General features: G+C 43.6%; 1 protein-coding gene across 1 annotated transcript in view; it reads right to left on the bottom strand.

The window, feature by feature from the left end:
* Positions 1-18,827, bottom strand: part of SPPL3 (signal peptide peptidase like 3) — a 574,818-nt gene that overhangs the window by 113,290 nt on the left and 442,701 nt on the right. The window contains exons 8-9 of the mRNA XM_069619781.1: positions 9,618-9,781; positions 9,224-9,414 (exon numbers count right to left, since the gene is read on the bottom strand). Of these exons, the coding sequence (XP_069475882.1) occupies positions 9,224-9,414; positions 9,618-9,781 (355 nt within the window). The remainder of the gene's footprint in view (positions 1-9,223; positions 9,415-9,617; positions 9,782-18,827) is intronic.

Genomic DNA, 18,827 nt, shown 5'->3' on the forward strand with positions numbered 1-18,827 from the left:
ATACTTTATATTCACAATTCTGATCCATACTCATTCAACCCTACATTCCATTAATTCACACTCTTCTTTCTTATACAATCACTCAACTGTACAATAAGGACCTAAAAATGTAGGTCCCCATCTAAAATTTTTAACGACCAAAAATAGAGTCTTATTTCAGTCTTAAATTCAATGACTGCCTGTCCTTAATCAGGCAGTAAGTCGACACGCGTGTCGGCTGTAACTTTGGACTCAGATTAGTCCACTATGTACATCAACCATCTTGAGGACAAACGGTAGAGCACATTGTGTCCCATTGCATATTGTAGGGTGGACCACACTTCCTAAAAAACAGAAAATAAAACCAATTATAAAAACTAATCTGATGTGATCCTCAATTATCAAAACACTTATTGTGGTATAAAGCGTCTTTCAATAATAGACACAAAATCGTACCCAACTCCGTCTTACAATGGCGGTGTGGGAAGCGGAAAATAGTGGATTAATCCTGCCTGCAGATTGTGGATGTTGCCCCAGTCAATGAGAACCAGCCTACAAAGATGCAGAACACAAAAGTACTTTAGTCATTTTTTTTTCAATGATTCATTTTTGTTTAGAATTTTTGACGGCCAGTGAGCACACTTACTTCAGATTCCGTCTGAGTCAGCGGCCTTGTGTATGATACGCTGTTTCCAATGCCAAAGACCATGTCTGTTTGGCTTCCATTTATGCTCTAGGTCAATACCTGTGGGGAAATTACAGAATTTATTATAGACGGTCTGCAGACCACCTATCATTCCCATTGTTCACTGATGCCACTTGTCAGTCAACTTGCTTATATATTCATCTGCTGTCTCTATTCATGTGGGCATGATATTTATTACATGTTAGATACACGGTCACCCATGAGTTGAATCAAATAGTGGGTCTCGCCAGATAGACTACAGGAAATCCTACAGAGCAACACAGCAAGACACTGTTTAACGGTTTCCCTCTGGCAACGAACGCACCACAGGTAACTTATTCACTTACATATTCGTATGGTGTCTCTCCAAATAAGGAAGGCACGATTGACTTGCTTCTGTATTCATTACACGATCGTCGATTGGTTACATGAAGTCCTGAAGGCAAACAAGATTAACTTAGTATTTCATTGGCCACTTTGTCTCCAACGTGCTGCTTGGTGGAGACTTACTCCTATTGCTCCCAGCTTTATAGAACCTACTTAGTGAGGCTTTCCCACATATCACATTGTAGTGTACATATTGTCTTTTTAATAAATTGTGCTTTTTTGTACAGAATATCACTAACGTTCCTTCCTACCGCATTAATGAGTCCCAAAGTGTTTACATAGGTTCAAGCCACCTCTTGTCTGGCCACCCCCGGTCGCTTTATGCAGTGTCTCAATGAGTAACTGACCTTGATATTGTTTGCATCATTAATTCCCACTTTTACTGAAAATCCCATCTAACAACGGTACCTGCCAACTTCCCGTACGTTGCCCGAATCGCTGCATAGTCACCAGTACTTGCTTCCATCCACTGTTTCACACCGCTAGTGGTTTCTGAGAATGCAGTGACTACGCCTTTAATAATCACATGACCGCGACTTGCAAACAACGGAGATAGAAAGAAGACTAGCTTTCTATATCAATATCTGTTTGTCATTATGTAAAACCGTGTATACATTCACTTTAAATATTCTAAGTGAATGTCTTGTTTTGAATCTTTTAGCTGCAATTTTTAATTTCGCTGCAATCTGTCATCACATAACACGGACTCCCACATGGACGCAATAGAAAGGGGACTAATTTTCTAATGACACTGTCCGTTTGACACATTTCTATAATGTTGTTCATTCAATATCTATTGGCACCGGTCTTTACAAGTAAAATTCCTTAACAGTGTTGTGCAAACCTGATGCTGTGTTTTCAATATTCTATCGTCCACATGGTTTCCTCAAAAGGAGGCCCCACATTTATTTTGAAAAGGTCATTGGAGGAAATTGTAGTTTCAAGACAAATGGTGTTCGATTGAGCAGCTCATTGGTGTCTCCATCAAATCAAGAAATTAACAGACACCATCTCGCAGCAATGATCTTAAAAATAAGGTCCTCTTCTTCGGCCTGGGCTTAGAAGATTGCATTCCACCGATACGTCTATTCCTCGTCTAAAACTGTCCAGTGTATAGATCCACCATTGTTCCATCCTGTGCAGAACATTGGCCAGGTCTCCTCCTCTACATAAGGAGTTGACACTTTGAAGAATGAACCACTTTAGGTCAGTGTCCTTGTGTTTAAAAAGGAAGTGTTCCACCAGTGGTTTGTCCGCCACTATTGCGGATGCAGCTTCTATGTTTTCCAATCCGCTGCCTTACCTCCAGTGTCGTTTTGCCTACATATAGGAGGTTACAAGGACAGATTACATATATTGCATTTCTTGTTCTGCAATTTGTGTGCGCTTTCAGTTGCCATTTTATTTTTCAGTGGTTAAATTCTGTTCTGGTCTCTGGACAGGAGACACAACTGCCACACTTGTGATGACCCACGATAGGAGGCAACCCCCATTAAGTACCGTTTGATCTCTCCTTTTCCCGATAGGTATGAAATAACCTTTGTTTTATATTTTTACTTTTACATTGGTACTTTGTTCAAACTGCCTGGTCGTTTTATTAGATCCCAATTACGAATGACAATTATTTTTATATTGCTGACAGGGTTATAGGTGGTGATACATACTAACCTATCCTGTTTTTTTTATTCTGGGGGGTCAGACAAATCTCCCGGTCAGTATTCGATGACCTCATAAGTTTCTTTGGATATCCTCTCAGTCTTTGAGAGTCGAATGTTTGTCACTCTTTTCAGAACAATTCCTGCGAATCCGCAAAAATTGGCCATATGGAAGGTTCTGCCGTAGCCCCACCGGATGAAAGCTAGAATAGTGTAATAAGTTATTTCTATCGGTGGGCTTCCGATATAAAGTGGTAAACAAAGTATTTCCTACTTGCCTAATCATTAGGTCCAAAAAACTGATTTGTCTTACTCGATTCCATCGTGAATTTGATGTCCGGATTGCAGGTGTTAAGCCAGTCTCAAAATAGTACACAGTTTTTTTAGGTTGTCTCTCTCTGCCCTGGTCAGATTATCTGGTGCATAATTCTTCTTGTCAATTGCTTTCAGGACTTCTTGCGTTACCCTGTTCTCAAAATGTTCAATTTCTGGTGGACAGGAATGCGGGGGGAGGGCAGAATGTCAATTTTGGTTTTAGACCCTGTGACGTTAGAATGTCTATCAGCTGGTTGTCTTACATAGTCTGCAGTCCCTTTTTGGTTGGGTTAAAAATTCTTCGAAGTATTGTTTTAGACATATTACGAAAAAATGAGAATTTTGTCATCCTCCATTTAAGGGTCTACCTTGTTTGAGAATTACTTAGCCTGAAAGACCGTACATTTTATCAGACAATCTCCTTTTGTTTTTGAAATTCATTGGTACAGGCCGCGGCTGTAGGGGTACTGAGCTTAGTCTTAGTTACTTTATATATTTTAATAATGGAGAGTAAATATTTTCTCATTTACTGACGAGAATTATAAAAAAGCTCCTTGATACGCCTGCATAGGTTAAGAATGCTTTATTAGTGATGACACTGATTGGGAGTCAAGATGATTTGGTAAGAATTAACCAAAAAACGAAGAAACTGACAAGGACAGAAGTTCACGGAAAATTCATGCAGGAATATTTAAAAAGGCAAGGATTATACCGGAAGGGCTACAGGTCAAGAATATCCAGAGAATATTTGTTGACAACCCCAAATTCCAAAAGAACTTCAGTGGGGTTGGGAACAAATATTCTCGGGATTGGATCATTCTAATAGTGGAGACAGCTGAAGAGGCCAAAGAACAAGGGGAAGATCTGGCAGAACTAGAAAAATTGTTCTTAGAGAACCAAACTATGAAGGATGCAAAAAAACAATTGACTATCTAGAATGCAAAAATCAAAAAGTTCAGACAAATGAACCTTGACCGCAAAATTGCCCAATTACAGAAAGATATTTCAAATTACAAGGAGTAGAGAATCTATCCCTATCTAAGAGAAGGTTTTTTTTGTGGATCAGGCAAATGCACAAAAGTATCAAAAAAACAACAGATGCGCGTCTTTTTAGGACACCTCAGGGTCCTCTCAAGTGGGTCCGAACCATCCTGGAACACACAGGCAAGACCAAGTACAGGAGGTAGAGGTTGTCAAATGCAACAGGGTTTGTACCGCGGGAACCAGAGAGGACTCCCACAACAAGGCCAGGGACCAGGTATGCGTACCTGGCAGTGGTACCAGAACCATTAATAAGGGACCAGATACCCATCATCAACTTGTCTTCAGTGGTATTAACCAAAGAACAACTGAGTCTACTTTCCAAGGGGCTCTCCTTTGTTCCAGTGGTTAGAGCTGATTGGTTCACCAAGGAACTAGAGTTATATATTTTTTCGTAATATACGTCTAACACACTACTTCGAAGTATTTTTACCCAACCAAAAAGGGACTGCAGACTATGTAAGGCAACCAGCTGACACATTCTAACGTCACGGGTCTAAAACCAAAATCGACATTCTTCCCTCCCCCGCATTCCTGTCCACCAGAAATTGAAACTTTTGAGAACAGATTAACGCAAGAAGTCCTGAAAGCAATTGACAAGAAGAATTATGCAGCAGATAATCTGACAAGGGCAGAGAGAGACAGCCTCAAAAAACTGACCTGGAAGGCATTACTATTAAGCGGGCGGACAAGGGAGGGGGTATTGTAATTTTGCAAACAGCAGACTATGACAAGGAATGTCTACGCCTTCTGAGCGATGACAGATCATACATCAAATTAGATGTTGACCTCACCAAAAGGTTATAAGAAAAAATTCAAAGCCTTACAGCTCATGCAGAAGACCAAGAGTGGATTAGTGGTGAAGAAGGCCGCTTCCTCAGAAAATTATAATCTAAGAGGGTAGCCTTTTATATGTTACCTAAGATTCACAAAAACAAATAACATCCACCCAGGTGCCCCATTATCACGGCTATTGACTCCCTGCTTGAACCTCTTTCCGTATAGGTGGAATTTTTTCTAAAACCATATGTGGAACAAATGCCATCGTATGTAAAAGACTCAGGCGACATGATACAAATTATCAAACAAATATATATTGGGCCTGGCGACATTTTGGCAACAATGGACGTCGAGTCCCTTTATACCTCGATTCTGCAAATGCAAAGCCTGGCGGAGCTGGGGAAATATCTTGATAAACGTTCTGAGCCTATTTTTCTACCTACAGGGTTTATTTTAGAATGTGCACGGCTCGCCAAGACCAAAAACTTTTATATAAACAAAATCTATATAAACAAAATCTATATAAACAAAATCTATATAAACAACATCTATATAAACAAAATCTATATAAACAAAATCTATATAAACAAAAAAGCAGGGTAAGCATGGGGGCCACTTTAGCCCCAAATGTGGCCAATTTGTTTATGGCAGACTACGAAGAAAATGTGTCAGGACAAAACAGTCTTCTCAAACAAACTGACCTGTGCCAGAGCCCGGTTGACTGGTACAGATATATTGATGACATTTTCATCGTGTGGAGGGGTATTAGTGATGCTCTAGTACTATTTTGAGACTGGTTTAACATTTGCAATCCGGACATCAAGTTCACAATGGAATCGAGTAAGACAGAAGTCCGTTATTTGGACCTAATGTTTAGGAAAGCAGGAAATACTTTGGTTACCACTTTATATTGTAAGCCCACCGATAGAAATACCTTATTACACTAATCTAGCTTTCATCTGGTGAGGCTATGGCAGAACCTTCCGTATGGCCAATTTTTGCGGATTCGCAGGAATTTTTCTGAAAAGAGTGACAAACATGCAACTCTCCCTAAAGACAGACTGACAGAGAAGATATCCAAAAAAACTTGTCAGAGAATCTCAAGAGGGCATCGAATACTGACTGGGAGATTTGTCTGACCCGCCGGAATAAACAAAAACAGGATAGGTTAGTGTGCATCACCACCTATAACGCTGTCAGTAATATAAAAAGAATCAATCGTAATTGGGATCTAATAAAACGACTAGGCAGTTTGAACAAAATACCAATGTTTGCCTTTTAAAAAAAAAAAAGTAAAAATCTTAAACAACGGTTAGTTCATACCCATCAGGAAAAGGAGAGATCAAACTGTACTTAATCAATGGGGGTTGCCTCCTATCGTGGGTCATCACAAGTGTGGCAGTTATGTGTCCTGTCCATTAATAACCACGGAAAAATAAAATGGCAACTGAAAGCACACGCAAATTGCAGAACAAGAAATGCAATATATGTAATCATCTGTCCTTGTAACCTCCTATATGTAGGCAAAACGACACAGGAGGGAAGGCAGCAGATTGGAGAACATAGAAACTGTATCCGTAATAAAGTGGTGAACAAACCACTGGTGGGACACTTTGTCCTTTTTAAACACAAGGTCACTGACCTAAAGTGGTTCATTCTTCAAAGTGTCAACTCCTTAGATAGAGGAGGAGACATGGCCAATATACGCACAGGAACGAACACCGGTGGATCTATACATAGTGTTAGACGAGGATTAAACGTATTGGTGGAATGGAACGCTCTGATTACTCACAAAGCCATTCTTCTACACCCGGACAGAAGGAGAGGACCTTATTTTTAAGATCATTGCTGCCAGATGGTGTCTGTTAATTTCTTGATTTGACGGAAACACTGTTGAGCTGCTCAATCGAGAGACATTAAAAATTGCAACTAAAAGATGCATAAAAAAAGACACTCACTTCCGATATTTAAAGTGAATGTATAAACTGTTTTACATAATGACAAATGGATATTGAAATAGGAAGCTCGTCTTTCTATCTCAGTTGCTTGCAAGTCGTGGTCATGTGATTATTAAAAGGTAGAGTCTCTGCGTTCCCAGAAACCACTAACGGAGTGACACTGGATGGAAGCAAGTACTGGTGACTACGTGGCGATTCGGGCAACGTATGGGAAGTTGACAGGTACCGCTAGACAGGATTTTCAGTAAAATTGGGAATTAATGATGCGAACAATATCGAGGTCAGTTACTCATTGAGACGCTGCATAAAGGGCCCAGGGGTGGCCAGACAAGAGGTGATTTGAACCTATGTAAACACTGTGGTACTCATTACTATGGTAGGAAGGAATGTTATTGATATTCTGTACAAAAAAGCACAGAATTTATTTTAAAAAAATGACAGGATATGTACACTACAATGTGATATGAGGAAAAGCCTCACCAAGTAGGTTCTATAAAGATGGGAGCAATACGAGTACGTCCCCGCCAAGCAGCATGTTAGAGACAAAGTGGCCAATGAAATACTAAGTTAATCTTGTGTCTGCCTCTAGTAAACTTGGCAAGACCCACAGGACTTCATGTAACCAACCGACGATCATGTAATGAATACAGAAGCAAGTCCCTTGTGCCTTCTTATTTGGAGGGACACCATATGAATATATAAGTGAATAAGTTACATGTCGTGCGTTTTTTGCCAGAGAGAAACCGTTAAAAACCACTAATGTGTCTTGCTGTGTTTCTCTGTGGGATTTGCTATAGACTATCTGGCGAGACCCACAATATTTGATTCAGTTTATGGGTGACCATGTAACACGTAATAAATATCATGCCCACATGAATAGAGAGACAGCAGATGAATATATAAGCATGTTGACAAGTGGCATCAGTGAACAATAAGAATGATAGGTTGTCTGTGGACCGTCTATAATAAATTCTGCGATTTCCCCACAGGTCTTGACCTAGAGCATAAACAGAAGCCACACAGACATGGTCTCTGGCATTGGAAACAGCGTACCATACACAAGGCTGCTGACTCAGACTGAATCAGAAGGAAGTGTTGCCCAATGAAGGATACTCTCTAGAGGATTTCACCAGGATACCTCATCTGTTTTCTAAGTAAGTGTGCTCACTGGTTGTCAAAAATTCTAAACAAAAATGAATAATTGTAAAAAAAATGACTAAAGTACTTTTGTGTGCTGCATCCTTGTAGGTTGGTTCTCATTGACTGGGGCAACATCCACAATCTGAATACAGGATTAATCCACTATTTTTCGCTTCCCACACCACCATTGTAAAACGGAGGTGGGTACAATTTTGTGTCTATTATTGAAAGACGCTTTAAACCACAAAAATAGTGTTTTGATGAATAATTGAGGATGACATCAGATTAGCTTTTATAATGGGTTTTATGTTCTGATTTTTAGAAGTGTGGTCCACCCCACAATATGCAATGGGACACAATTTGCTCTACCGTTTATGTCCTGAAGATGGTTGACGTACATAGTGGACTAATCTGAGTCCTAAGATACAACCGAAACACGTGTCGACTTACTGCCCGATTAAGGACAGGCGGTCATTGAATTTAAGACTGAACTAAAACTATTTTTGTTCTTGTTAAAAAATTGTAGATGGGGACCTAAGTTTTTAGATCATTTTTGTACAGTTGTGAGTGATTGTATGAGAAAAGTGTGAATGAATGGAATGTAGGGTTGAATGAGTATGGATCAGAATTGTGAATATAAAAGTATTTTACACTTAAGTGGTGAAATTTAAATAAAAAGATTGTAAAGATACGAAATGAATCATGTGTCTATTTATAAAAAAGATACATGAGAATGTTGTCATCCTCCATCTATGGTTCTACCTTGTTTGTTTGATAATTACAAAGTCTGAAAGACCCTAGATTTCATCAAGCAATCCCCTTTTCTTTTTGAAAATATAAATGGGACAGGTAAAGGGGTCGGGAGAATATTAGAGTTCACATTTCTCAACCGAGAACCATTTTTTGCTTGGTGGTAGTGGTTGGTTAACTGTAAAACCATCTGCCATGCTCAACCTTTTGGTTATATTATATTCTTTATTTGTAATAAATGTTCCTTTTCAAGGTGAATAACTTCCTTTAGGAATTGGCATTTAAAACATGGGATTTTAGGAAACCTTAATGCTAGAACAATGCTACTAACATAACTACATATGATTGTGTAAAGGGCTAGGAGATCAGCAGATTAGGACCGTCATTACCAATCTGCATTTACTATTACTGATCACACTGCTGAAATTGAGACAGTTCCAATTGATTCCTGGAAGGAAGTGAAGGTTAACTTAAATAGAAATCTGATTAGTAACAGAAATTTGGTGAAACGGATTACATACTCACTGGCTTACCTACAAAATATCCAATCAAAGTGCAATGGAAGTAAGACACCTTCTGCATGCGGCCAGAGATATTGGGAGTTCCCTGGGGATCACTGCTGGCTTGTTTCTTGTAGTTGTCATAGCGCAGTACAAAGCAGAGGAGGAGGCCTGGCATCACAATGTCCCCGATACCCAGCATCGAGAAGTGACTTCCTGTTGAACTAAATTAAGGAAGGTTACTCAGAGTACAACCACCTGTAAACTTGTGACCCATCCTTACCCAAGACAGCACAGCCATTCCCCTTATATTAAGTTTTCCGTAGTCTTAAAAAGCAAAATAATGATGCACTTATTTAAGACTATTTATTTTACCAAGTACTCTGCCCCTTTTTTAAAAACCTTCTCCAAGCGTGTGTGTGCTTACCTAGGAAATACTAGCTTGCCAGGCAGAGAGAGGCGGGGCACATCCCTGCCCACATTTGGCCCCAGATGCAGCTTTCTGGACAACACATCAAGGGGGTTATCAGCCGGTTGTGTTGCCACTTTAACCATTACGTTACTGTTAAAGATGTATGCAGAGAAAAAGACCTGGAAAGTAAGACAAAAAGGCATGAGATTCCCACAGACAAGTATAACAAAAGGTTTTCAGCAACCTCCCTTCCAAAACACGAGTCCAAAATATCAATGACAATTGAATCAACATAATCGTTACAGCAGCTTTACACTTCTCACTAATAAAATGGCCAGTGATGTGTACTGTTCAACTAAGCTGCTGAGTAACTAGGCATGCATGGAGTTGAAATTTGGAAAGCAGAGTGTAGAAGTCATAATTTCTGTGGATGGAATATGCAGCAGTTCTGAGGTGTGGAGCAGATCAGAAATATCCAGATGGGAAATACTAGCTCTGGCTGAAGAGTATTGTGCCCGCTCTAGTAACCAGATCCATTCGGGAAAAACTGAGCTCCTGACTCATCAACCCCGGGGGATGATGGGTTTTTGCATCTTTAGGAATCTCTAGGATCACGTCCTTTAATTACTGGTTAGATTTACAGTGTCCTTAGAAAGATGGCTTCCCAAACCGGACAGGTTATTGGAACAAACCCATAATGGTTTGGAAAGATTATGGTTTAAGGGGAGGGGGTCCCAGAATAAGATGGTCGTCATACCACAAGTCAGGTGTTTGGTTGCCTCCCTATCCCCATTAGCCACACATCTGAAGAAAACTGAGAAATGGAACGCCAAATCGTCCGAGATGACAGGAACCAGAATAAACTGCATCAACGTTACACAAACAGCATGGAAGACTCAGATTGCCACATTTTGGAGACAATACTAGCACAAAGATCTAAGCAGGTTTCGTGAAATCCATTCAACCACTTGCATAGTCTAGTACTTTTTAGGAGGGTTGAGCACATTCTGTGATAAAATGTCCCTTGTGAAATGTTTGGATGCATTAATAGCCCTATCTGCAAGCTGCTCTGCAGATGGTAGCAGTGCACCACGCTAATCCCATTTAAATGAAAGTAATTCTATGGCAGTCTGCCATTCAAGCCTGTGGGTGAAGATGGTCTGTGGGTGTTGGCCCTGGAGCAGATCTGAAGGAGTTGTGTATTGGGAATCAAGGAATCTGCCTGTAGGTTCTGAAATCAGAGGATAGGTCACTGAGTAGTTAAATAAAAAGGTATCATGTGGCCTAGAATTGGGGTGGTATAAGAGTTTACATTACCGCAAGTCAGCATTTTAGAATACTACACATCAGACCACCCCAATGTTCCCACTGCAACTTGTGAAGTCTTTGGCTCCATGATACAAGAATGCACGGGATTAGATTTAGTAAGTGTGCCTTGTTATACCCTTGATCACTAGTTAGATAAATGGTCATAATTATTTGGAGTTCATGAGTTTGAACCCAACAATGTGGCAGGCTTGGGAGTCCAAGGAACGGAGTTGAGGAAGAGGTTTGAGAAAATGAACAAATCGTCCATAATAACAGTCATTTAATGTCTTCAGATGGCAAGGCATGGAGATGGGAGAAAATTAACAAGGAGGGGTCCTGGGAGTCCCTCTGCCAGGCACAGTTACACCCTACTGATGAGGTTCAACCAGACTGAAACACTGTCTGGGGTTGCGGTTGGTACTCTTGTTCAGAGGAGAATTGCCTAGCATTACAGTGCTGGACTGCCCCAGGGCAGGACAAAGACAGACGATAGGTTTAGGATATTTCTCCTCTGAACGATAGTGAGCTAAAGACTCTGGGTAAGGCTCTTGTAACCAGGACACATGTCTGGCAGAGTCTCTCCCAGGACCCCCCCTTGTTATATGGAGATGGGAGAAGGCAAAGTCAAAGATGTGGTATGGAAGGTGCTAACCCGATAGGTTCATTAAGGGCAAATGTGGTGAGCAAGGACCCATGTCACAGGCTAGCTGAGCCTCCATTGGAAGTACTGAACGAGAGAGAATATAAGAAATCTGAGGATGTTGTAAGGACAAGGCAACTTAAACACAGACTGAACATAATGAGCTTTTATTTTTACATTTTGAACAGGAAAATCAGAAGTAATGGGCTAGGGCGGAGAGGTAGCTGAACTGGAGCCTGGTGCCTGGGGTGTACCTCGCTGCTATACCCACCATGTCCCCCAGCCCATCCATCGCTTGTCCAATATTGAGCCTTATATTATTTAGTAGTAGTAAAAGTTTATTTCGGGAATACAAAACATTCCAAAAACAGCAATAACATTGACATATCACAGTAAAAAAATAAACATTCCACCCTCAATAAAACCAAGCCACATATTTAAATACAAAAGCATTTGGTTCTAACTATTTTCATTACATATTTCCTTTAAGTTAGCGCATTCTTTAAAAACTATAATAAACCCCAACCCACACAAACTGAGTCCATCCATAGCAGGTAGCACAGTGCCGATTTGTACTGAAGGAACCACTGGCCCTGCAAAAGTGGTTTAAGCATATGCTCTCTGCACAAAACAGTAGGAAATGGGCAAAGTCTTCCCCTGGGCACATTGCAAGAAAAATGCACGATTGGTTTTCATTGTCATTCGACCAGGCCACCACTGCTCTTAGATGAATACAATGAAAGTGTGTCCTGGCGATGGAAACACGCTGAGAGGGATTCTGTGCCCAAAGCAAATATTTCTGCTGACCTATGCTTGCAATAATCTCATGTTTCCTGTTAGCAGGCCTCTGGATATCGGAAGACTCCTGGTTGTCCAGAATGCACTGGAACACCCTTACTTTTACAGCAGTAAAGCAGTGCATGCCATATCCCATTCTGACAATATTGCCTTTATATAGCTTAGCCTGACAATCTTCAGGTAAGGGTCTCTAGGAACCAAGTTTCTAATTTGGTCCTGTTTTAAACCGGATGGCTTCAACGTTACTGCATCCCCACAACTCCATGCCACCTGAATTAACTTTCCCATTAAAACCTTGAGCGCCTGCTCGACCGCTTTGGCCATAAACATATCCATGGCTTGTGCCACGCCACTCCCCCTCCCCCCCCCCCAGCCTGTTTAAACCTGGCACTCTGCTTGACAACATGGGTTTCCACACTAAAGTTTGCAGTAAATCTAACCCGCAGGTAGTCAAAACTACAGACTCTCAGAATCAAGACCCCCCTTGCATCGCCTGAAATTTTGGGCGGCACTTGCCCCTGCTACTGACCAGGTCCTTCATAATTGAGGATAACACTGACATCCCCGGCAAACTGTGCATGGGGACTATCATAAAAATACCAGCACATCATTCCCACCCATCATGCGGATTCTAATCACCTGCAAAAATGGATGAGAAGGCTCCAGAGGGAATAGTTTGCCAATTAAGTGGGTTTTGAGCAAAATACACAAACATCCATCGCAATGTCCCCTAGGATTCTTCCGGGCTGCAATACAATATATCACAAACTCTTCCACAGGGACATCCACCACTGCCCAGGTCTCCTGTAATAGGACAATATCCTCCACCTCAAGAAATGACCTAGTCTCCAGGCAACCCAATCTAGATGCAATACCGGCCACATTCCATGAGACTCACGAGGGGTTTAGCTAACTGAGTGACATGGGACCGATCAGACAATATTTGACAAGCCACCACTCACATGACCCTCTGATTGGTGGAGCCAATTCTCACTCTCCGCTGTCAACCACATAAGGAGTTGACACTTTGAAGAATGAACCACTTTAGGTCAATGTCCTTGTGTTTAAAAAGGAAGTGTTCCACCAGTGGTTTGTCCGCCACTATTGCGGATGCAGCTTCTATGTTTTCCAATCCGCTGCCTTACCTCCAGTGTCGTTTTGCCTACATATGGGATACATTACTCACCGTAATCGTATTTCTGATGCTTGTATCTGCTTAGATTCACATGCTGTGCATAGGCCGACATCTAGTGGAAGCTGCGGAGTATTACAGTTTGTTTTTCGAAAGTCGAAAATGGGCGTCGACACAGGCGTGCCAGTAATACTATCCCTAGTGTGACGTCCACTGTACCCAAGATCCCTCACGCGTGTAGGATCCTCAGATTGTATTTTTCCTGACATGAGGAAGCATGAGGAGTAGCGTGAGTACAGATAATCCAAGCAGATAGACAGAAAGGTAAGACTACAAGCAATCATGCGCCTTCTCTCGGAGGGGAGGAAGGGTGGGTCGCATGTGAATCTAAGCAGATACAAGCATCAGAAATACGATTACGGTGAGTAATGTATCCCTTCTGAGGCTTGTGGAATCTGCTTAGATCACATGCTGTGCATAGATTAGCGAGCAGTACCAGAAGAAGGAGGTGGGATGTGAGAAGGGTCATGAGCAAACAGGTGTCTTAGAACCGCTTGTCCCACTTGTGTATCTGTCTTGGAATGAGTGTCAATGCAGTAATGCTGAGTAAAAGTGTGAATAGAGCTCCAAGTAGCCGCTTTGCAAATGGTGTCGAGGGGAACATTTGCAATGAAAGCCAGAGTGGCCCCAATGCCTCTAGTAGAGTGGGCCCTTGGCGTAAAGGGCAGAGTCTTTTCAGAAAGAGAGTAACACAGCTGTATACAGTTGATAATCCACTTCGAGATAGCGCCCTTAGAGACGCGATCCCCCTCTCTGCCTGTAGCTACGGAGACAAACAGTTGATCTGTTTTCCTTAGCGGTCTGGTTTTATTTACATAGTATAGGACCGCCCTACGCACATCTAGGGTGTGTAGTTTCACCTCAGCCGAGCTTTGCGGGTTCTGGAAGAAAGTCGGAAGCTCGATGGACTGGTTTACATGGAATTTGGATATGAATTTAGGTGAGAACCTAGGGTGTGTGCGTAAAACCAGTTTGTCCTTGTGGATAGTAAAGAAAGGATCCTGCACTGACAGAGCCTGAATTTCACTGACCCTTCTTATGGAGGTAATGGCTACTAAGAAGGCCGTTTTATAAGTCAGGTGTTTGAGACTACTTTTATGCATGGGTTCGAATGGGGGTCCCATGAGCTTAGCTAGCACCACGTTGAGGTCCCATCCTGGCGGTGGGTTCGAAATAGGAGGGTGAAGTCTCTTTACTCCTTCCATGAAGGCTTTAACCACTGGTACTTTCCACCACGAGACCTTGTTATGGGATGTGGTGTAAGCCGAGAGGGCTGCCAGGTGTACTTTCAGCGAGTTAAAAACCAACCCTGCATCCAGCAGGTGGAGCATGTATGTCACAACGTTGGAAGGAGTGCAATCAACCGGGTTGATTTGTTTATTCTGGCACCAGATAACGAATCTTTTCCACTTATCAAAGTAACAGTGCCTTGTATTTGGTTTCCTGGACTCCTTTAGAATGTCCATACACCTCTGAGGTAATTTGAGATGTCCAAACTCTATGACTTCAGGAGCCATGCTGCTAGGTTCATAGAGTTGGGTTCCTGATGCACTGTTTGACCCTGTTGCTGGGACAGTAGGTTGTACCAGGCTGGGAGTCTGATGGGTTCGCACACCGCCATCCTGCGTAGGTGTGGAAACCATGGTTGTCTCGCCTACATGGGAGCAACTAGGATGAGCGTCATCGATTCCTTGTTCATCTTGTACACCACCTTCCTGATGAGAGGAGTTGGTGGAAAAGCGTACGCAAACCTCCCTGACCAGTTCATCCACAGGGCATTCCCTTGGGAGTCCGGCTGGGGGAACCTGGATGCAAATCCTGGGCATTGTTTGTTTTCGCTTGTGGCGAATAGGTCTATAGTGGGGAAACCCCACTGAGAGAAGAGATCTTCTACTACGTCTCTGTGAAGGACCCATTCGTGTTCTTCTGGGAGGGAGTCTCTGCTTAGAGCATCCGCTAGGGAATTGAGCTCCCCTGGAACATGTTGCGATGACAGGAAGATGTTCCGTCTGAGTGCCCATATCCATATTTTCTGGGCAAGCTTGGACAGATTTGGCGAACGAGTCCCCCCTTGCTTGTTCAGATAGAACATGGCTGTCGTGCTGTCCGTCCTGATCTGCACCGACAAGTTCAGTAGATGGGGCTCGAACGCCCTTAGCGCCCGGAATACTGCCAGAAGCTCTAGCATATTGATGTGGTTCTTGGCTACTGAGTGAGACCAGAGACCCTGAGCTGTGTGGTGGAGATGGTGAGCTCCCCACCCAGTCAGGCATGCATCTGTAGTCACCACGGCTTGTACTTCGGGATCGTAAAAGGGTTTCCCCCTTGCGAGATTCTCTCTTGTCCACCAGTGTAGGCTCTGTACGAGTGTTGGCGAAACGACCACTAGATCGTCCCAATGACCACTTGCCTGAGACCACTGTTTCGCCAACCATTCCTGCATGGGACGCATGCGCAGACGCGCGTGGGGGACCAGGTAAATGCATGACGCCATCATGCCCAGTAACCGCATAGCTTTGCGTACTGTTATCTGTTGACCTGACTGATAATGCGGAATTTGCAGAAGTATATTCCGAATTCTCTCTTCCGAAGGGAAGGTCAATCCTTTCTGAGTATCTAGGATAGCTCCTAGAAACTGTTTTGAGGTGCTTGGCACCAGACTTGACTTTTTCTCGTTGATGGAGAAGCCTAATTCGTGGAGGAGGTCGATAGTCCTTTGAATGTTTGACCTGCAAATTCCTGGGGTTTCCCCCGTTATGAGCCAGTCGTCCAGATAAGGGTACACCGGGATTGCTTCCCTGCGTAGGTGTGCAGCCGCCACCGCCAGTACCTTGGTGAATACCCTTGGTGCTGAAGCTATCCCGAAGGGCAGTACCTTGAATTGGTAGTGGCGACTGTCCACCTTGAAGCGCAAGTAGTTTCTGTGCGCTGGGAGCATGGAAATATGAAAATAGGCATCTTTCATATCCAAGGTTGCCATGTAATCCCCCTTTTTTAGGAGGGGGATTACCTCTTGTAGCGTGGTCATACAGAATTTTTGGGGCTTGACATACTTGTTGGCAGGCCGTAAGTCCAATACTGGGCGCATTGTCAAATCTTTCTTTGGCACAAGGAAGTAAGTTGAATAGATACCCTTGTTTACCTGGTGTCCTGGGACGAGTTCTATTGCGTCCTTTTCTAGCAGAATGGCGATCTCCTCGAGAAGGATCTTTTGATGCTCTAGGGAGTGCACTCTTTGTCGTGGAGGATGATTCCGGGGACGCTGCAGTAGTTCTATACAATATCCTGCGGATACTGTTGATAGCACCCATCTGTCTGAGGTGATCCCTTCCCAAGCCTGGGTGAAGGTGGAAATGCGTCCCCCTACTGGGGTTGCGTGGCAAGGGACCCTGAACTGAGCGTCACTGTTTTGGTGGAGGCGTGCCACCTCCCTTGTTGGGGCTGCCTCTGCCTCTTCCACGACCTCTCTTGTTACCCCTGCCGTAACTCTGGGTAGACTGCTGGTTGTTATTCCATTGTGTACCTTGTCCCTGGGCATAGTTGCCTCTTTGTGAATTTTGGCCGCGTGGGCGACGAAAATTATTGTTCCCCCTCTGGTTAGGGGGTTTGTTGGTAAGCTGGCCAAGGGATTTGAGAGTCTCATATTCATCTTTGGCATTTTTAAGTGCGTCTTCGACCGCTTTCCCAAACAATAGGTCGGGTTCCACTGGCTTGTCTATTAAAGAAGCCTGGGTTTCTGTCTTGAATCCCGACTGCCGTAACCACGCATGTCTCTTGATAACAGTACCTTCTGCTATCAATCTCCCTGCGTTGTCAGCGGCGTCGAAAGTTGCTTTTAAAATGCAACCAGACACGGCTCTCCCCTCTGCTGAGATCCGAGCCAGCTGGCCCTTTAACGGTTCTGGAGCAGAGGCAATGAGCGCCGCGACTTCTTCCCATTGATGGCAATTGTAACTAGCCAACAGGGTGGTGGAATTCGCAATCCTTGCTTGGTAGGCGGACGTTGAGGCTACCTTTCTGCCAAACCCGTAAAGTTTTTTGCTCTCCTTATCGGGAGGAGCTTCTGATGAAGATAAGGGCGAGCCAGCCCTTTTTCTAGTGTTGGTCACCACTAGGGAATCTGGTTTAAGATGTCCCCTTATATACAGAGGGTCAGACTGGGCTGGCCGGAAAATCTTTTCAATTCTGGGGTTGACAGCTCTGGTGAGGTTAGGATTCACCAGGGAAGGATCTATTCTTCGTTGGATGGATTTGAGGATAGGGATGGTCTGAGCGACCGGTCTTCTCTCTCCTACAAACTCCTCCGCGAAGTCCCTTTCCTCCTGTACACCGTGGGTGTCGATGTGGAAGTGTTCCGCTGCTCGAGCGAGAACCTCGTTGAGGAGGGGCTGGTTATCAACTGGAGAGTCAGTAACTGGGGCTTCGCTTTGTACTGGGGAATCTACTCTGTAAATTTCCTGCTCATCTTCTACCTCCTCCAGGTCCTCATCCTCTGCATAGTAATCTGTCCCGGTTTGTTCTTCCATAATTTCAAACTCCTGGTCCTCTTCAGGGAAAACTTGTCCCTGGTAACTGGGGAGTGGAGTAGAATATGGAGTGGAGTAAGGCTGAACCTCGAAGGGTTCAGGTCTTTCGACCCGGGGCTTTTTACTTAGCGGGATCGGATCGGAGGAGCCTGAGGGTGTGGCCCCTTGAGGGTTATATGAAAGAAAGTGTTCTGGGTTCTTATCATAAAAATCAGCCAAGGAAGACATCCTAGACATAACCCTGTCTATGTCTTCACTGGACCATTCCCTGGAACAGGGTATTACTTTAGCAGGAGATGATTTATGGGACTTTTCAAGGGTAGACTTGTGTTTACTTGTCTGCCTAGGGTGAGAGGATGGCTTTACAGGGGTGGAAGGCTGTGCTTTCCGCTGTTTCCCCCCCTCCCCGTGCGTGGAAAAATGTTTTCCCTGTCCCTTGGAGGCCCCAGAGATTTTCGACGCCTGGCGCCGAGGGTCTGGAGAGGTATCTGTGTGCTTCGGGCGTGGGGCCTCACTGGTGTTAACCGCGGTCTCGGTATCTTGGAGCGCGGCCTGGGGGTGGAAGTCGTCTTCGTCTCCCGACGATCGAACTTCCGTTAATGTGTGTAGCGAGGCACTCTTGGCAAGAGTGGATGATTGCCTTGCGTCGTGAGGTGATCTCGATCGAGAGCGCCCAGAGGACACCGAGTCGGACCGTTCTTTTTGTGCCTCTTTCCGGGAAGTCGACGTCGTCGAGGTCCGGTTGGTCTTAGTGTGTTTAG

Source organism: Ambystoma mexicanum, chromosome 10, assembly GCF_040938575.1.
Source record: "Ambystoma mexicanum isolate Mex_15411 chromosome 10, UKY_AmexF1_1, whole genome shotgun sequence".
NCBI classification, from domain to species: Eukaryota; Metazoa; Chordata; class Amphibia; order Caudata; family Ambystomatidae; genus Ambystoma; species Ambystoma mexicanum.